Raw genomic sequence first — 22,436 nt, forward strand, 5'->3', positions numbered from 1 at the left:
AAGTATGTTTACAAAGTGTTTAAAAATAGGTGCCTTGTATGTGAGAATTTTGAAGCAGTTTTTTTACATGATATATGAAGTAAAATATTTCTTTAGGTTTAGTGCTTATTTTAAGTGTATACATTGCAAATATGGGTCGCAAAGGCCAAGAAACGACGGAATCCGATCCGATAGTTGTACAGCAGCGAAAAGAGGGTAAATCGTATTCAGCGATTGTCCAAATTGTGAAGAAAAGTCGATTTACTGTGCGTAGTGTATTAAAAAGGTTTGAAACTGCTGAAAATTTCAAAAATAAGCCTAGAACTGAACGTCCGTGAAAGTTAACGGAGAGGCAAGAATGAAAAATTGTGAATAAAATTAAGCAAAATCCTCGAACTAACGCTTCTGAAATTGCGGCTATATTGATAGCATCAACCTGAGCTCAAAAACAGTACGAAGAGTTCTTCATAGGGCTGGATATAGTGCCAGAGTAGCTCGGAATAAACCATTTATTAATAAGGTTAACCAAAAAAAGCGTCTTGAATTTGCGAATGCACACTTTCATCAAGATAATATATTTTGAGACAAAGTATTATCTCTGATGAAAGTAAATTCAACATTTTTCATTCAGATGGGAAAGTGACTGTGTGGAGGAGCCCAATTGTGAACTAGATGCACAAAATCTGCATAAGACATGGTGGTGGTAGTGTACTAGTGTGGGGCTGTATGTCATCAGGAGGAGTCGGAAATCTGGTTTTTATAGATGGTATTATGGACAAAAATCTATATTTAAATATTCTAAAAAAACTTAATTTGGCAAATGATTATTACTTTCAACAGGACAACGATCCGAAACATAGTCAAGCAATTGATTGCGTTTAATGTCCCTCATACTTTAAATACACCTCCTCAATTTCCAGATGTCAACCCGATCGAAAATCTTTGGAGTGAGCTAGAAAAACGAATAAGGAAACACCATATTTCCAGTAAGGAAGAGCTTAAACGTGGTTTACTGCAAGAATGGAATAGTTTTAAGCCTTCCTATACGCAAAAGCGTATGCGTATTGCATATAAACAGAAAAGGAGGTCCTACAAAATATTAGAACTGGGATTAAATTTTATTTTTATTTGGTGTGCCAATAGTTATATCCATTTTAAATAGAATGTAATTTTTATTTTTTATTATGCTCTCCTTATGCTTAAGGAAATCTGTTTTATTTTTCATTATTATTATTGTACTTTATATTAGTTTTTAGTTATGATTGGGTTACATAAATATAGTAAACATTAATAAATTACTTTATAAAATTATGGTGTGCCAACACTTTTGTCCCTCACTGTATATATAAAGTGCTTACATGTAGATTCGGCACTATAAAGGAACTATCGGCCACCAGTTCCAATATCAGTTTTTTACCGAATGCGTCGATTTCATACGTCGGCGCGTGATCCCAATCTTCATACGAGTGATGTCTGAAATGGCCTGTATGAGGTTTTTCCGACTTATCTGGAAAGTGAAATTTAATTATATCATACTGTGTTTGACTAATTTTAGAATGTCTATATATTTTTAAAAATATGGGCCGCTAAATTATTCCTAACTCGCTTATTTTTAGAGACATTGCTGATAACGGACGCCTTAGGGAATGAGTCACAATTAATTTGCTTAAAAAGATCCTGAAAGAATTTTCGAAATCGGTTAAACGGTTCGGGAATTATAGCGGTTCGAAATTTTGAATTGGCGAAGGAGACGGGTAGTTTATTTTTTAAAGTCTTATAAGTCGCTTATTTTTAAAGATATTGGAAAAATTTTTTTTGCTGCTGATATAGGACGCCTTAATAAATGCAAAATGATTAAAAGACGAGTTATTGTTAAGAGGTGCGAAGTAGCCGAAAAACATGAAAATGAATCACAATTAATTTGCTAAAAAAAAATGCAAAAAAAATGATCGGTTACGATATAAACGAAATCGGTTTAGCGGTTTGGAATTTATAGCGGTTTAAGGTTTAGAATTGGCGAAGGAGCCGGGTATTTTATTTTTGGAACTCGCTTAATTTTAAAGATATCTGACAATTTTTTTTTGTCGTTAGTAGAGGACGCTTTATAGAATGCACAATGGTTAACAAGAGACTTATTCTTTAAAAGTGGCGAAGTAGCCAAAAAACATAAAAATAAATCACAGTTAATTTACCTAAAAAAATGCTGATTTTTTTTTTTAAATCGATCAAGGAACTCGCAAGTTAGAAGAAGAAAGAAAGAAAATGTGCTATATTACGTAAGACAACTAAATCTTGTGTACAAGCATCCTAAAAACTAAAAAAATCCAAATTCACTTTAAATTTCAAACAAACATAACATCTAAAACATTTTACCATAAAATTTACACACATAATTAATTATAACAAAACAGATTGAAAAAATAAAAAAAAAGCATCTTTTTGATAAATTTCATTAAAAAATAAGTAAAGCTGTCAATAAAACAGAATTTAGAGGAAGTAAATTAAAATATTTAATAGGAAACAAACTAAAACACTAAAATGATGTCAGAGCACAGGTCAAAAGGTATCATTAAAAAAATCGTCAAGGCTATAATATGCCCTGGATAATAAAAGTGATTTTAATTCCTTTTTGAATTTCTTAAATTCTAAAATTTGTCTGATACATAGAGGAACATGGTTGTAAATTTTTTTGCTAAGGTATATAAGTGAGTTCTTGGTGAGGGAGGATGTAGGGATTGGTAAGGGAAAATCGTTAACCTGGCGAGTCATATGACCAGAGTTAGAGGGAGGTTTAGGACATTTATGAATAAGAGTAGCTGTTTCTAAGATTAAAAGAGAAAAAAGAGTTAGGATTTTTTGAGATACAAAGAGATGTTTACAAGAATCTCTTAACCCAGCGGAACATAGGTATCTAACTGCCTTTTTTTGAATCACAAAAATTATGTTTAATAATCCCTTGTTGCTTAAACCCCAAAAAGGCAAGCCATAACGAAGATGGGACTCAATAAAAGAAAAGTACACTGAACGTGCAACTACCCCTCCCAGCTCATGCCTCGCCATTCTTACTGCAAAGCATCCAGAGGATAATTTTGATGCAAGATTTAGGATATGATCTTCGAAGCGAAGGCGACCATCAATGGTAATACCAAGGAACTTACAGCTTTCTTTGCTTTGCAAGGGGGAGTTTTCACTAAACATAAGACCCTGAACGTCACACTTAAATCCCATAATAAAGGTTTTGCCCACATTAAATACAAGCCTGTTTGCAGCACACCACTCCGATAAAATCTTAAGATCCTTAAGAACCTGGGCTCTAACATTATCAGAATCTCTATGATTCCATAAAATGCTGGTATCATCAGAAAACTGAACCACTTTGCCCTGCAGTTTTAATGAACCCAAATCATTTACATAGAGCAAAAATAATAGTGGTCCTAACACTGAACCCTGAGGTACTCCAGTTTTAAGGGATCTGGAATCGGATAAACATCCAGATACTGCAACTCTTTGGGTACGATTAGACAGATGGGATTCCAGCCATTGCAATTCCACACCTCTAAAGCCATAATTATTGAGCTTAGACAGCAGTATTCCATGATCTACACAATCAAATGCCTTGGATAAATCGCAAAATACTGCCGCCGCGGACTCTCCAGAATTTAAGGACACATAGACACTCTCCAAAAAGCCGAAAACAGCGTCATGAGTCCCTTTTCCCGTTTGAAATCCAAACTGATTTGCAAATAAAATTATGTTGCAAAAAAGATAAAATTCTGATTTTTGCAAGTTTTTCAACTATCTTGGAGAGGGTAGATAATATAGAAATTGGACGGAAATTACAAGGCTCACTCAAATCTCCACCCTTATAAAGAGGGATAACCACTGCCCCCTTCAAACATGCTGGAAAGATGCCATTATGAAAGGTATTGTTTATGGCAGAAGCTAAGGCATTCAATGCTGAGTCAGGCAAAAGGAGTAGTAATTTTGATGATATCCCATCAGCTCCAGCTGATTTTTTAAAGCTTTTAATTGCATCTCTAACGTCAGTAAGGCTAACAGCATAAAAGAAAAAAGAATTTTGAACTGACACTTGTTGAATATAATGCAAAGGATCAATATTAGTATTCACATCCTTGAGCAATAAATGAGGAATATTATAGTAATAATCATTTAAACTATTTGGTCTTACTTCTGGTTCTGAAACTTTCTTGTGAGAATGCCTGAAGTCATTTATAAATGACCAACATTCTCTTTGCCTATTTGAGGACATATTCAAGCGGTCACTATAATATTTAATCTTTGCTGCTTTTATCGTCTTTCTGTATAGACTACGATATTTCTGATGATAAAGAATAATGTTTGCATTAGTTGTAAGCTTGCACAACTTAGCCAAAAAACGAAGGTTTTTAGCTGAAGTTCTGAGGCACCCATGCTTTTCTATTTTTCATTTTAAGCCTCTTTTTAGGAAAACACTGATTGATCTTGTCACATAGCACATGAAATAACAAAGTAAACGGGTCAGGAGCCATTTCAACTGCATTCCAATTAGCCAAAGCTGTAGTAGAAGAAAAAGCATTAAAATTTGCTCTGCTGAAAATTCTTCCTATATAATGAGATGAAGGAAATACAGTGTTGCATGGAATCCTAGCGAGAATGGCTTCATGGTCAGAAATACCAGATGAGAGTACTCTACATGACACATCATTTAAATTTGTACACAAATAATCAATAGTAGTTGCAGATGAGGATGTTATACGTGTGGGTGAAAGAACATGCATCTTCAAGTCATAAGAGTCCAATATACTTAAAAGGGATGTATGATATGATGGCAAGCTTACATCAGTGAAGTTAATATTAAAGTCACCAGCCAATATAACTATGGAGTGTAGAGACAATTGGGATAATAGAGAATCAAGTTTGTCCAGGAACATACCAATATCTCCTGTGGGTGGTCTATAAACACAAAGAACATATAAATTAAATCGCTTACAAAAACAAAGGGAGAATTCAAAAACCTTCTCTAACAGAAAGCTATCATACTTATTAATTTTACAGAAAAAAGCTTCAATTGTTTAACTAAAATAGCTGTTCCTCCATGTATGGAGTGTTGCCGACAAAAAATTGATATAGGAATATAATCAGATATTAAGAAACATTCGTTAGGCTTTAACTAGTTATAGCGGTTTAAAATTTGGAATTGGCGGAGGAGACAGATAATTTTTTTTTTGAAGTTTTATATTTCTTTAATTTTTCAAGATATCTAAAAAATACTTTTTGCTGCCAATAGAAGATGCTTTAATGAATGCAGAATGATTAATAGAAAACATTGTTTAAAAGTAGCAAATGAGTTAAAAAAAAAACGTTATAAAGTTAATTGACTTATTGATGAAAGAATTTTTGAAATCCGTTAAACGATTCGGAAGTTATAGCAGCTTAAAGTCTAGAATTGGCGAAGGCTCTGGGTAGTTTCTTTTTTAAAATCTTATAAATCGCTTAATTTTAAAGATATCTGAAAAGTTCTTTTTGTTGTTACTTGAGGACGCTTTATAGAATGCAAAATGGTTAATAAGAGACATTTTTTGAAAATGGCGAAGTAGCCAAAAAAAACATTAAAATAATTTACAGTCAATTCAACTAAAAAAATGCTGAAAGTTTTTCTAAAATTTTTCAAGTAGTTCAAAAGTTATAGCGGTTTAAATTTTAGAATTGACGGAGGAGCCGGATAACTTGTTTTTTGAAGTTTCATAACTCGCTTATTTTTAAAGATATGTAAGAAATTCTTTTTGCGGCCGATAGAGGACGCTTTAATGAACGCAAAATGGTGAGAGATTTTGTTTAAAAGTAGCAAATTAGTCGAAAAAACACATAAACATGAATCACAGTTAATTGACTTAAAAAATGCTGAAAGAATTTTTGAAATCAATTAAGCGGTTTGGAAGTTGTAGTGATTTAAAATTTAGAATGGGCGAATGACCTGAATAATTAATTTCTTGAAGTCTCATAACTTATTTTTTAAGATATCTAAAAAATTCTTTTTTCTGCTGATAAAGAATACTTAAGGGAAGTACAAAAGGGGCCGAAAAACATGAAAATAAATAAATTAAAAGCCACAACACATTCTTAAGGTCTGATGATGCTCTTAGGAGCGAAACACATGTCACCATTTTAACAAATAAAAGAATTTTTTGAGACCGAAACTTTGTGTTGTTCTCTTTTGATTCATTTATATCAAGGTCTCTTTGAGAATATGGACGACTTTTTTTAATATGAAAATAAATCACAGTTAATTTGGTTAAAACGATGCTGAATTTATAATTGGTGAAGGAGCTAGGAGTAATTTATTTTTTGAAGTCTCATAGCTTGCTTTTTTTTTAAATATGCCAAAAACCAAACGACAAGACGGGTCGTCGGAGTCTTTGCGACGACTCCACTTGACTGAGCTTGAAAAATAGATCGACTCATATCTAACAGCCGATATTGATTACAATTCAAAATCAGCTCAATGTGAAAAAAAATTTTTGCTGCTGATAAAGGTCGCTTTGAGAAATGCAATATAGATAATAGAATACGTCGTTTAAAAGTAGAAAGTAAATAAAAACATGCAAATAAATCACAGTTAATTTACTTAAGAATATGCTGAAAAAATCATTTAAATCGGTAAAGCGGTTCGGAAGTTAAAGCGGTTTAAAGTTTAGAATTGACGAAGGAGCCGGGTAATTTATTTTTTGAAGTCTCATAACTTGCTTATTTTTAAAGATATCTGAAAAATTCTTTTTGCTGCTGATAGAGGAGACTTTAGGGCACACTTTTAAGGCACGGTGGAGTAATTTTAAGAAGAAAATAATCAATTTTCAAATTTAAAATGGAACGGTTTTAGATGATTGGGTCGAGTTTGGGGTCATTTTCATAACAAAAAAAAAGCTTTATCGAGATATTGAATAAGTCTTAAGAAAATTTTTAAGAGGTATATGCAAAAATTTTGACACTTGCAAAAGTAACATACAAATGGATAAATAATTTAATTCTGATTATAAAAATACCAAACACTTTATAGCTATCTTTTACCCTTCTTGACTCACCCTGTATATAATAAGATTTTGAAATTTAAATATCTCCGGAATGGTTCGAGATAACTGGGTCGAGTTTGGGGTCTTTTTTATCAGCTAAAGAAGCTCTATTAAAATATTGAATAAGTTTTTAGACAAATCTTATAATAACTAAAGAAATTAATTTTGATCTTTTATAACAAAGTACGTAAGATCTAAAAAAATTATTATATATAAATGATGTTCTATTTTAAATAACTGAGTTAGTTCTCCTTTCGATTTAAAATTTGACTGAACTGCGCTATTTGAAATGGAATTCGCTATATATTATTGCATTTTTATATTCTAGGTACGTAAAATTCTAAGCAATTTAATGTGTCATATGTTTTCTATACTTTGCTTGATAAGTTTTTGAGATATAAATAGTTAAAAATCAACTTGTTTTTTAATTTTTTTTCCATCAGCTTTCATCAAGATTTTAAAAAAATATTGTAGTTTTATTTATCAAAAAAATTGCAATTTTCAATTGTTAATATTTCAAAAACTGTTGGATTAAACTATGGCATATGACCTATTAAATTTCTTGAAATTATACGTAGAATCTGAAAATGTAATAATACGAGGGCGGGTCAATAAGTCCGCGACTTTTTGAATTTCCCGCCCTTTAATGGAAATGGCATCTCTGCTCCTGTCAACAAATAACTATCAGTTGACGCCTGTTAAAATTTGAGCAAGCTGCGTCATTTAGTTTGTGTTTGACAGCTGTTGATAGCAGACTACCACTCGTTTTGAGAAGCAAATGGAAAAAAGTGAATTTCGTGTGCTCATTAAGCATTATTTTTTACGGAAAAAAACCATCACTCAAACCAAGGCTAAGCTTGATAAATACTATGGGGACTCTGCACCATCCATTTCCATGATAAAGAAGTGGTTTACTGAATTTCAATGTGGCCGTACAAGCACGGAAGATGGCGAACGTTCTGGATGCCCAGTCGAGGTCTCTACATCCAAAACAATCGAAAAAATACACGATATGGTTTTAGCCATGGTTTAATCGGAGATTGAAAGTGAGAGAGATTGTGGAAGCCATAGGCATCTCACATGGTTCAGTAGTTTCAATTTTGAATGATCATTTGGGTATGAGAAAGCTTTCCGTAAGACGGGTCCCGCGTTTGCTCACAAACGCAACCGTGTGACAATTGCCCAGAAGTGTTTGGCGTTATTTAACCGCAATATGGACGAATTTTTGCGTCGTTTCGTCACCGTGGATGAAACGTGGATCCACCACAACACGCCGGAGACCAAACAGCAGTCAAAACAGTGGATTTCTCGGAGTGAATCGGCGCCCAAGAAGGCAAAGATGGGTTTGTCAGCCAATAAAGTCATGGCGACCGTTTTTTGGGATGCACGCGGTATAATCCACATTAACTATCTTCAAATGGGGAAAACAATCAATGGAGAATATTATACCAACTGATTGGATAGATTCAATGAGGAACTGAAAGAGAAAAGACCACATTTGGCCAAACAAAAATTTCTTTTCCACCAGGACAATGCAAGGGTCCACACATGTGCAGTTTCCATGGCAAAAATCCATGAATTAGGTTACGAATTACTACCTCATCCGCCCTATTCTCCAGATTTAGCCCCCAGTGACTATTTCCTATTCCCAAACTTAAAGAAATGGCTCGGCGGAAAGAGATTTGACTCTAACGACGAAATCATCTCTCAAACAAATGCCTATTTTAATGACCTCGACAAATCATATTTTTCCGAAGGGATAAAAAAATTGGAGAAACGTTGGACTAAGCGTATAGAACTCAAAAGAGACTATGTTGAAAAATAAAATAACTTTTTATATAAAAACCTGTCTTTTATCCAAAAAGTCACGGACTTATTGATCCGCCCTCGTATATAGGGTGTCCTATTTGAAATAAGGAAGTTTCTTTCAAAAGTATGAAACTAGAGGTTCGTTTGACCAATTGCGAAACCGAAAAACGATTAAACATCCAATTTTCCCAATTTAAAAATACATTCGAACGTCTCTGTTTATAAAACCAGCACGTAACGTTATTCGATTTTTTTATATACTAATCTCGCGTGGTCCGATAAACGGTTTCTTTATTTTTTCAAGAGGTTTTTTTCTTGATTTCGGCACATCTGGTAACGGTCTATGCGGTTTCAAGCGAACCGATTATCGAGTAATAAAACCGAAAAAAACAAATCGTCTATATTGAGGTAGTCTCAAGGCTCTCAATAATTACTCGGTTACGTAAAGTTAAAAAAGAAACTATTTATAACGTTTAATATGTTTGAATATTTTTGAAAATTATGAAGTGATTATGAGGCACCTGGTATGTTAGGGCATTTTTAGGGTCTATGTGAAATTGAGGACCTTGCAGCAAAAGAGAGCAGCTCCATTTTTATTGTTTTGTCAAAAACTAAAAAAAAACTGTTTTAAATTTTAAAAAAATATAGGAGATGAAAAAAAACGTTTTTGGTGCCATAGATAATTATATTATTCATAAGATCATAGATATTTAATTTTTTTTTAATTAGGATTTTTTCAAAAACATAAAATAAAAAACCTGGATCTGCCTCTCTTTTGCACCAAAGTTTAAAAAAATTAAAAACATTTTTTGTTTTTTTTTTCATTCAAAAATAAAACACATTATAGTTATAGAAAGAAAATTTATTTAAAGTACAAACCTAACATATTAAAAGAGTAAAAATTTAAAATCATCGGCTTGGTCGTCATCATCAATACCAGACATTAGAGCTGCTGTAGCTTCTTCGGCAATATTTTCGCTTTTAAGACGTCGATAAAATTCCATTTTATCAGGAGGAACATAGTTATTGGCTAGCTACATCACATCTTTATATTTCGCATTTTTATCGGATAAGAGTGTTTTGTATACTGAAGCACTTGGTTGAAGAGTAGGGTAATTTTCCCCCTTCTTTAAAATAGAAAAATACAAAAACAAAGATAAGCCTGTAGTTACACTAACACTTGCCACATCCGCATTGTCCTTACTGTACTGAAAAAGACAATATGTGGAAATTTTAAATCGTTCTTTAATGTCATTAACAATCACTTTTTTAAAATGTTTCTCATAATGCCCACTAAAATCCAAAATCATATTTTGAGTAACCATGTGGCCCGGTTCAGGAAAACGGTGTATAATCTATTTAATAGCTGTTGTAGATTTAACAAACAGGTGGAAAAACTGAACTATAGACCTGTTTTTATTTTGGGCGGAGGCATTGTCGGAAAACACATATAACTTGAACTGTTTTGGGAAGAATATTGTTGATATAGTAGAATAAAAAAGATGGAACCTTTGGCAATGGTAGATTTTGTTGATAATCAAAAGTTAAAACTTCAACACTCTCGTCTTCCCTACTTAACTTTGTTTTCTCTTTAAGATCGGCAAAAAAGTTGAAGCTTTAGTTTCATAATGAGTTTCTTGCATTTAGAGTTCTTCTCTTTCTTTTTCGTCAATAGTAGTGTCTTTTAACATATTATGTAGGAAATCACATTTTTTGCATGTGTCTGATCGTGGAGATCCAACTTGGTAATTAGCATTTTCTTTTGAAATATCTAAAATAAAAATCGTTCGAAACTTTCGGTTTATCCTCATTATTACCGATACTCTCCGATTCATTTTTCTCAATGTACTCGTACATTCTTCTTATGTTTAAATCTGGAGAAAAATAAAATCAAGCATTTTTCTGCCTCCTGTGTATTGCGACTCGCGTCGTGGAAAGCTTTTAATGTGGCCATCTATTGTTTGAACATAACTTTCTGAAAGCCTATTTGCCCTGCTTTGATGTTTACCACGTTGGCTAATGGAAGCTGATACGTTATCTCCAACACGAAAGGATGTTGAGACATTGTCTACACGTTTTTTCACAAATATTCCATGTATTGATGCAAAAGCGCGTTTACAAACCCTAACAGTTTGCTTGCCTAATTTAATGCTACATGCGTGTGCGCAACTTCGATTTTTGCCTTGGCCAGTTTTGGCACGAGGCCGTTGAACATCGTAATTATCCCTCCTAAATACATATTCTGAATATTTCTTTCTCCTAGGTTGTTAAATTTTGACAAATCTACGGCTCTACTTTTTTCAGTTACTTTTTCAAAGGATTTAAACTTGCATTTACAATCTGGTCCCGTTTTTCTTGCTTCTATTTCTTTTCCTTTTCAATTTACATAACTCTTTCCCTGTGCAATAGAAAGAACTCTTTATAACGTTACACTTCCAAGAGGCTGTATTAATGCTTTTTCTTATATCTTTTAAAGGTTGTTTTACTTCTTCAGCATCAATACTCCTCATTGGCAAAGGATTTGTTGGCTTAGACTTATTTTTTATGTCTTGCCAAAAAATGGACCTGGAGCGTTGTGATCTGACTCACTTGAACTTTCTAAATCGGTTGGTTCAGCTGCCCCCCTTTTGTTGCAAGGTCCTCAATTTTAAAAAATGTGAGTGGTCACATGCTACACTTTGATCAAATAGTTCTGGGATACAAACAATTTAAAATTGTTTTTTTTTTATACATCCCAAGCAATGTATCATATATTATTATCGTTAAACGTATATACAATATATACTTATATCATATACGATTCTGTTTACAAAACGGAGAAAATTTCGGCATATCAAAAAAATTGACACGGTAGTTATATATTTAGTTTTTAAACTCGATTTTTAAACCTCAAATATTTGATGAAATTCTTCTGAAAAATCATTGTTTTTCGTCCATATTATCTAATATAATTACGTTGTTTTTATACTAAATATTTATATATAAGATTATATAAAATTTAAATAAACAGTGTTATTAAATAAGATATTGAATATATATTTTTTGCAAAAACATTGTTTTTTATTAATACAACCCTTACCCCCCACCCACCCCAAACATTTGCCCAGTAAGAAATTCTTTTGAAAAATCACCGTTTTTCGTCCATAATATCCAGTCAAATAGCACTGTTTTTGTATTAAATATTTATTAAGATACATATATATGATTATATCATATTTAAATAAACAAACTGTGTTATTGGATTAGACATTAACGAGGAAATCAGCTGTTATTCATGCGTACTATTTTGGAAAACAATAATTTTTGAAAAAAAATTCTTACAGGTAAATTGTGTGGGGTGGGTGGGGGGGGTAAGGGTAGAGTTAATGAAAAACGTTTTTTTTTTTGCAGAAAATAAATAGCTGAGAAGAAAATGATTTTACGAAAATTAAGTTTTGAAAAAATATCAGTTTTTTTTGGTTCTAGACAACTTTTTATTTTCTAGGCTCAAAAATACAGTTTTTCAATTAAAACTATTGGTAAATTTATAAATCGTATATGGTCAAAGTATATTTATTAAACTTAATTTAATATACGTATATCATATACGATTTTGTTTATACAAGGGAGAAAATTTTGGCATTTAAAAAAATTGACAAGGGATTCGCACAGCTAGTCTTTACACTCGATAAAACGACTCCGATATCACATACGTCACTGTGTAGGATACGATACACTTTTCATACACGTATATATCTTATAGTGTAATAATGGAATATCATACACAAAGAAATCTAGAAAAAAATAGGCAATGCATTAACATGTATGAAACAATAATACGCCAAAAATAAAGTAAATTCAAGATTACAAATTTGCTCAAAATTAAACGAGAATTTAAAAAATAAAATTTGTTTTAGAAAAATGCAGTGGTGTATATAAACATATAAACTTATAAACCTGTAAATAGTATACAATATATCATACTTAAACGTTTATCTTTTATGAATTAATAATTATATATTAATACCATATAATAATATATAATAAGAAGGTAATAAACCTTCTTGTTAAACGTGACTAAAACATAAACATAATAATAAATCCCTCAACATATATCATGCGGACATTTTATCAAATATTTATATCAGGTTTAAACCAAAAATAAACGTTTATTTAACCATCGTGTGTTGTTTGCGATGACATATCACAATTTTTTTGAAAAGTTAGGATTGAAAGGTGCAAATCATTTTTTTCATATTGATTTTTAACAGTTTATCCTTTACCATTTCCCTGTAAAGAGCTTTTTTGTATATATTAATTTATTGTAGTGATTGCTTTTATGTAAAATAGCTCAGTAACAGTTCAGCTTATGACCAAATATGTATTAAGCTAAATGATAGCTTGAGAAATGTTCTACTAAAATGCTAAGAATATTTTTTTTGGTCAGAGCAACTGTTTATGAGATATGGACCATGAAACTTGAAAAATATTTTTTATTACAATAATTAATCAATCTATTATAGTCATTGCTTTTATGCTAAATAACTCAAAAACAGTCAACTTCATAACCAAATGTGTATTAAGCTTAACGGTAGTATGATAAATTTTCTACTAAAATACCAGGATTATTTTTTTTGGTCAGACCAATTGTTCATGAGATATGGACCATGAAAAACTTGTAAAATATTTATTTTTTTTTACAATAATTAATTTATGATAGTGATTGCTTTTATGGTAAATAACTCAAAAACAGTTAACTTTATAACCAAATATGTATAAAGCTAAACGATAGTATGGGAATTTTCCACTAAAATGCTAAGAATAATTTTTTTGGTCAGAGCAACTGTTCATGAGATATGGACCATCAAACTTGAAAACTAGTTTTTATTATAATAATTAATTTATTATAGTCATTGCTTTTATGGTAAATAACTCAAAAACAGTTAACTGTATAACCAAATGTGTATAAAACTAAACGATAGTATGGGAAATTTTCCACTAAAATGCTAAGAATAATTTTTTTGGTCAGAGCAACTGTTCATGAGATATGGACCATCAAACTTGAAAACTAGTTTTTATTATAATAATTAATTTATTATAGTCATTGCTTTTATGGTAAATAACTCAAAAACAGTTAACTGTATAACCAAATGTGTATAAAACTAAACGATAGTATGGGAAATTTTCCACTAAAATGCTAAGAATAATTTTTTTGGTCAGAGCAACTGTTCATGAGATATGGACCATCAAACTTGAAAACTAGTTTTTATTATAATAATTAATTTATTATAGTCATTGCTTTTATGGTAAATAACTCAAAAACAGTTAACTTTATAACCAAATATGTATAAAGCTAAACGATAGTATGGGAAATTTTCCACTAAAATGCTAAGAATAATTTTTTTGGTGAGAGCAACTGTTCATGAGATATGGACCATCAAACTTGAAAACTAGTTTTTATTATAATAATTAATTTATTATAGTCATTGCTTTTATGGTAAATAACTCAAAAACAGTTAACTGTATAACCAAATGTGTATAAAACTAAACGATAGTATGGGAAATTTTCCACTAAAATGCTAAGAATAATTTTTTTGGTCAGAGCAACTGTTCATGAGATATGGACCATCAAACTTGAAAACTAGTTTTTATTATAATAATTAATTTATTATAGTCATTGCTTTTATGGTAAATAACTCAAAAACAGTTAACTTTATAACCAAATATGTATAAAGCTAAACGATAGTATGGGAAATTTTCCACTAAAATGCTAAGAATAATTTTTTTGGTCAGAGCAACTGTTCATGAGATATGGACCATCAAACTTGAAAACTAGTTTTTATTATAATAATTAATTTATTATAGTCATTGCTTTTATGGTAAATAACTCAAAAACAGTTAACTTTATAACCAAATATGTATAAAGCTAAACGATAGTATGGGAAATTTTCCACTAAAATGCTAAGAATAATTTTTTTGGTGAGAGCAACTGTTCATGAGATATGGACCATCAAACTTGGAAAATAGTTTTTATTACAATAATTAATTTATTATAGTCATTGCTTTTATGGTAAATAACTCAAAAACAGTTAACTTTATAACCAAATGTGTAAAAAGCTAAACCATAGTAAGAGAAATTTTCTACTAAAATGCCAAGAATAATTTTTTTGGTCAGAGCAACTGTTCATGAGATATGGACCATCAAACTTGGAAAATAGTTTTTATTACAATAATTAATTTATTATAGTCATTGCTTTTATGGTAAATAACTCAAAAACAGTTAACTGTATAACCAAATGTGTATAAAACTAAACGATAGTATGGGAAATTTTCCACTAAAATGCTAAGAATAATTTTTTTGGTGAGAGCAACTGTTCATGAGATATGGACCATCAAACTTGGAAAATAGTTTTTATTACAATAATTAATTTATTATAGTCATTGCTTTTATGGTAAATAACTCAAACACAGTTAACTTTATAACCAAATGTGTAAAAAGCTAAACGATAGTAAGAGAAATTTTCTACTAAAATGCCAAGAATAATTTTTTTGGTCAGAGCAACTGTTCATGAGATATGGACCATCAAACTTGGAAAATAGTTTTTATTACAATAATTAATTTATTATAGTCATTGCTTTTATGGTAAATAACTCAAAAATAGTTAACTTTATAACCAAATGTGTATAAAGCTAAACGATAGTATGAGAAATTTTCTACTAAAATGCCAAGACTAATTTTTTTGATCAGAGCAACTGTTCTTGAGATATAGACTATCAAACTTGGAAAATATTTTATTTTTTTTTACAATAATTAATTTATTATAGTCATTGCTTTTATGGTAAATAACTCAAAAACAGTTAACTTTATAACTAAATGTGTATAAAGCTAAACGATAGTATGAGAAATTTTCTACTAAAATGCCAAGAATAATTTTTTTGGTCAGAGCAACTGTTCATGAGATATGGACCATCAAACTTGAAAAATAGTTTTTATTACAATAATTAATTTATTATAGTCATTGCTTTTATGGTAAATAACTCAAAAATAGTTAACTTTATAACTAAATGTGTATTAAGCTAAACGATAGTAAGAGAAATTTTCTACTAAAATGCCAAGACTAATTTTTTTGATCAGAGCAACTGTTCTTGAGATATAGACTATCAAATTTGGAAAATATTTTATTTTTTTTTACAATAATTAATTTATTATAGTCATTGCTTTTATGGTAAATAACTCAAAAACAGTTAACTTTATAACCAAATGTGTAAAAAGCTAAACGATAGTAAGAGAAATTTTCTACTAAAATGCCAAGAATAATTTTTTTGGTCAGAGCAACTGTTCATGAGATATGGACCATCAAACTTGGAAAATAGTTTTTATTACAATAATTAATTTATTATAGTCATTGCTTTTATGGTAAATAACTTAAAAATAGTTAACTTTATAACCAAATGTGTATAAAGCTAAACGATAGTATGAGAAATTTTCTACTAAAATGCCAAGAATAATTTTTTTGGTCAGAGCAACTGTTCATGAGATATGGAACATCAAACTTGGAAAATAGTTTTTATTACAATAATTAATTTATTATAGTCATTGCTTTTATGGTAAATAACTCAAAAATAGTTAACTTTATAACCAAATGTGTATAAAGCTAAACGATAGTATGAGAAATTTTCTACTAAAATGCCAAGAATAATTTTTTTGGTCAGAGCAACTGTTCATGAGATATGGAACATCAAACTTGGAAAATAGTTTTTATTACAATAATTAATTTATTATAGTCATTGCTTTTATGGTAAATAACTCAAAAATAGTTAACTTTATAACCAAATGTGTATAAAGCTAAACGATAGTAAGAGAAATTTTCTACTAAAATGCCAAGAATAATTTTTTTGGTCAGAGCAACTGTTCATGAAATATGGACCATCAAACTTGGAAAATAGTTTTTATTACAATAATTAATTTATTATAGTCATTGCTTTTAGGGTAAATAACTCAAAAACAGTTAACTTTATAACCAAATGTGGATAAAGCTAAACGATAGTATGAGAAATTTTCTACTAAAATGCCAAGAATAATTTTTTTGGTCAGAGCAACTGTTTATGAGATATGGACCATCAAACTTGGAAAATAGTTTTTATTACAATAATTAATTTATTATAGTCATTGCTTTTATGGTAAATAACTCAAAAACAGTTAACTTTATAACCAAATGTGTAAAAAGCTAAACGATAGTATGAGAAATTTTCTACTTAAATGCTAAGAACAATTTTTTTGGTCAGAGCAACTGTTCATGAGATATAGACCATCAAACTTGGAAAATATTTTATTTTTTTTTACAATAATTAATTTATTATAGTCATTGCTTTTATGGTAAATAACTCAAAAACAGTTAACTTTATAACCAAATGTGTATAAAGCTAAACGATAGTATGAGAAATGTTCTACTAAAATGCCAAGAATAATTTTTTTGGTCAGAGCAACTGTTCATGAGATATGGACCATCAAACTTGGAAAATAGTTTTTATTACAATAATTAATTTATGATTGTCATTGCTTTTTTGCGAAATATCTCAAAAACAATTGATTTAAGAACTAAATATGTTTAAAAAAAAAGCGCAGCTTTCAATTATTTATATAACAATAATAATAATAATAATATCGTTTATTTAGCATAATATCTACATACAAAAAACTAGTATCAAAAAAAGTATATAAAATATACAAACTACAAAATATATAAGGCTGCAAGGAGAAAAAATACAAAAACCTTGAGAAGCACGAAAAACTAAACATTAAAAAGTGATAAAAACTAACCTAGATTAAAAATGGTAAAGTTAAAATAAAATAAATATCTTGGAAACTATTTGGGCAAAGTAGATACAGATACAGATACAGATCATCTTTATTTAAAAAAAAGAATGACAAAAATAGTATCAAAAACACTAATTACAAACAAAACATGCTAAAATACTACAACTTGTACAATAATTATTAAAAATATGTGTTTGAGAAATTTTAGTTTGTTTATTTTTATATAATATGTATATTTTTGTCACGTTTTTCTTAAAATTTTGTATCACCACAAACAATAAATTGTGAAAGATAAGCTGACACAATTTTAAAATAGAAATTTAAGAAAAAATAAGCACAGTCGAGTCAAAGGCACCTACTAATTCTGCAAGGCTATTTAGGCACTTATTCACAGAATAGGATTCGATTAATAATAAATGTAATATTTTTTTATTTTTGTATTTTATTTGACTCTTTAATTGCTGTGACAGGTTATTAAAAATGTTATGCATGCATAATTATAATGCCTGGTCTCGTATTATGTCCATGATTTGGAAAATAACAAGGAAAAGTATTAAACTGTTTGTGTACAAATAGAAGGTATTCAAATATAAATATTGCCGGCAACATGAGAATTTGTAACTTTCTAAAGTTACCTTTACATGTTTCTACTGCACCCAGCTTTAAGTAACCATCCAGATTTCTTATAATTTCCCATAGAATTCAAAAATATTATACAGGGTGTCCCAAAATTAGTGGACGAAACGCGAACCCTGTATTCTTTGGTCAAAAATAACCTCACTTTTTCCTATAAACGTATATCGGCAAACGCCCCCCAAGGGAGCTACGCCCCTTTTAAAGGGGGCACCTGTAGATGGTTTTTTCCACTTATTTTCGAAACGGGTAAATATAAAAATTTTAAATTCTGGTATTCTCCCAACAGAGGTACTTTTTTACGTAAAAAGCTTCAAATTTTTAAAATTTAAAGAAAAAAAAACAAAAACTTTGCACACATTTTTTTTCATGTATTTTTTTAGGCTCACCCCCTAAATGATACGCACCTGACTAAATAATGAAAATTATGAATTGACAACTAAATTCAGCATATCAAAATTGGGAGAATACCAAAATTTAAAATTTTATATTTACCCGTTTCGAAAATAAGTGGAAAAAACCATCTTCAGGTGTCCCCTTTAAAAGGGGCGTACCTCCCTTGGGGGGCGTTTGCCGATATATGTTTATAGGAAAAAGTGAGGTTATTTTTGACCAAAGAATACAGGGTTCGCGTTTCGTCCACTAATTTTGGGACACCCTGTATAATACAGCCCCAATTAAATAATAATGTTTACATCCCACTGACAATTTATTTACGTTAATCTATCTGTGATTCTTTTTTTTTTAAATATACAAGTAGACTTAATATAATATGTTAAAGCCTCAATCAACATTTGACCGTTAGGGAAAAATGCTTTCAAGTTTTTTTTTCTGTTTTGAAGTGCCTCTCGTAATTGATTTTTTATTATTACAAGTCTGTTAGATAATTAATATTAGTTAATCGGTGAGTTGCGTCGGCGTTCTAATTTAAAATGAATATTATGTATTTATTTTACCGGGTGATCCAACGTTCGGTATTTTTGATGGAAGCTTTATTTAGACTAGGGAAGCGTATCTACAGACAAAGAATATAATTTTACAACGATCTTTCATAGGACTTTGATGTGAGATGGGTTTTTACACCAAAACAATGAGCAAAGCTTCAATTATTTTTTGTCCCAATTTTGTGGTATTCTATTGCATTTCCATCTGAATATTATTAAAATTACATTTTTCTTACATAATTTTTTTCTCTTTATACGAAGAATATATATTTTTTTTTTTACAAAACTTTGATTGCTTTTTTTTTCCCACTTTTTTAGAGTTCTATTGCATTTTATGTTCCAACTAAAACCTGAATATCTTTGAAATTATTATTTATTTACATTGATTTGCTCCCTACTGTTAAGAAGTAGCATTTTATTATAATCGCTCATAGGACCTCGGTCTGAGGTGGATTTTGTAGCAAAAAAATAAATGAAAATAAAATAATTTTTTGGATATTTTTGGTTTTCGAAAATCGCATTTTTAACCATTTAATACTAAGAAATTATTGAATTAATGTCTGACATATTTTTAGAGAACACTCTGTAGATCATGTACCTGTAGATAACTTGATTTTAAGTTAAAAATTGACTTAACTAGAGCAATTTTGGTTTCAGTGTGATCTTTTCTTCTGAATTTCTTTAAGCATAATCTGTAAATTTTTTGAGATATTCAATCGGGGTTTTGATTGAAAGAAAACGCGTTTTTTGAAGAATAATTTCATATATGAACCATTTTACTGAGTCCAGTGCTTTCTGAGCTCGGGTCAGTTTTGTCTTTCAAGAACCAATGCCCACCTATTTTGAAATTTTTAGAATTTATTTGAAAATTTATATTTTAAAATTATTTATGGACGTTTTCGCTTATAACTCCAAACCTATTTTAAATATTTGTACAATATTTCACAAAAGTGTAGGAAATACTCTCTAGATGAATTTTATGTTAAAAACTTGCTTGTAGGTTAAAAATTTACTTAAATAAAACAATTTTGATTTCAGTGTAATTTTTCCTACTGAACTTTTTCACGGAAAACTTGATATTTTTTTAAGTATTTAAATGGGGTTTTCATTAAAAGAAAATGCATTTTCTAAGGAATCATTTCATATACGTCCCATTTTTCGGAGTCTAGTACCTTCTGAACTAGAGCCATTTTTACCTTCCAAGAACCAGAGCACACCTGATTTAAGATTTTTAGAATATAATTAAAAATATAATTTGATAAAATATTCATGAACGTTTTTCTCTATAACACCGAACCTACTTAAGATATTTGTATAATTCTATCACAATATTATACGAAACACTCTAAGGATTAATTCTATGTAAAAAACCTAATTTTACATTAATAATTGACTTAACTAAAGCAAGTTTTTCAATATTTATATATTCTTCGACATTTTCCTTTATATCTGCAATTCTATTTGAGATATTTTAACAGTTCTTTAATCATATAACAGAAAGCACTTTATAGATTAATTCTATGTAAAAAACTTGATTCTAGGTTAAAAATTGACTTACTAAACTTTTTCAAGAATAACTTGATAATTTTTTGAAGTATTCAAATGGGGTTTTTATTAAAAGAAAACCCATTTTCTGAAAAATTTTTTCATATACGAACCATTTTTCTGAGTCTAATACTTTCTGAGCTAAAGCCAGTTCTTCCGACCAAAACACCGTACACACTGGATTTGAGGTTTTTAGATTACATTTGAAACTGTGAATTTTTAAATTATTCATGAACGCTTTTCCCTATAACTCCGAACCTATTTACCATATTTTTATAATTCTTTAACAACATTGTAAGAAACAGTCTGTAGATGAACTCTATCTAAAAAACTTGTTTCTAAGTTACAAATTGGCTTAACTAAAGCAATTTTGGTTTCAGCGTGATTTTTCCTACTAAACTTTTTCAAGGATAACTTAATAATTTTTTGGAGTATTTAAATAGGGTTTTTACTGAAAGAAAATGCGTTTTCTGAGGAATCATTTCATATACGAACCATTTTTCGGAGCTAAATACTTTTGAGATAAAGCCAGTTTTGCCCTTCTAGAACCTGTGCCCATCGGATTTAAGGTTTTTAGATTATACTTGTAACTGTAAATGAATAAATTATTCATGGACGTTTTTTCCTATAACTCCGAATCTATTTAAGGTATTTCTATAATTCCTTCACATGAATGTATAAAATACTCTGTAAATGAGTTATATAGAATAAACTTGTTTCTAGGTTAAAAATCGACTCAACTAAAGCAATTTTGGTTTCAGCATTATTTTTCCTACTAAATTTTTTCAAGGATAACTTGATAGTTCTTTCTGAGGAGTTTTTCACTAAAAGAAAACGCATTTTATGAAGAATGATTTCATATACGAACCATTTTTCTGAGTCTAATACTTTCTAAACTGGAGCCATTTTGGCCTGCCAAGAACCACCAGGGAGGAATCATTTTATATACAAATCATTTTAAGTAAATTTTTATATATAGGGTGGCTCAAAGATCAATATTTTTGGTGGCAAACAATATTCATTATTGCATTTTCGGATTCTATGTGATTTTTTAACTGTGCATATCTCTAACTATTAAACCAAAGTTTGTCATGTGACTTCCCTTGGAATTTTAGGTAGAATCCAAAATTTTCATATTAATCAGTGTATCCTATATGAAATAACAAAGTTAAAACGTCTAATGCTTACTTCCATGTGCATCCAGATGTAATTTGATCGGTTTAACGTAAATCGCTTCCTGAACGGTTTCTTCCAGATGCGTCTTTTCGATAAATTCTGAAACAATAAAACGTATTTAAAACTAAAAATTGATAAATTAAGTTTCTTTTTAATTTGTTTAAAGCTAAACTCCTTGGCAACATTCCAGGTTTATTACAATACACTTCGTTTCAGCTAGACGAAACATTTGGTCGAAAATAAATATCGATTTGTACGCCACTTTTCATTTCACATTCAGGGTCAGTGGGATCGCGTTTTTGCTTTAAATCTCCGGTTTATTGGGTTTTTATGGAGAATTAGTTGTTACGCTAATGGAACATAAAAAACCCTCTCTATAGGAGGCTTTCAGAATTGAAATATTACCGCGAGAGTTTTAGGTTCATGGACCAAGGACGTTCTATTGAAACGGGTGTACTTTAGCATGCCATAGCAATATTTATTAAC

General features: G+C 30.0%; 1 protein-coding gene across 1 annotated transcript in view; it reads right to left on the bottom strand.

Moving 5' to 3' along the window:
• LOC126749242 (A disintegrin and metalloproteinase with thrombospondin motifs 9-like) overlaps positions 1–22,068 on the bottom strand; it is a gene marked incomplete at its 5' end in the record, with an annotated part of 163,779 nt that extends 141,711 nt beyond the window's left edge. The window contains 2 exons of the mRNA XM_050458947.1: positions 1,338–1,486; positions 21,963–22,068. Coding sequence (XP_050314904.1) covers positions 1,338–1,486; positions 21,963–22,068 — 255 coding nt within the window. The remainder of the gene's footprint in view (positions 1–1,337; positions 1,487–21,962) is intronic.
• Positions 22,069–22,436: the final 368 nt, after the last annotated feature.

Source organism: Anthonomus grandis, chromosome 2, assembly GCF_022605725.1.
Source record: "Anthonomus grandis grandis chromosome 2, icAntGran1.3, whole genome shotgun sequence".
Lineage (NCBI taxonomy): Eukaryota > Metazoa > Arthropoda > Insecta > Coleoptera > Curculionidae > Anthonomus > Anthonomus grandis.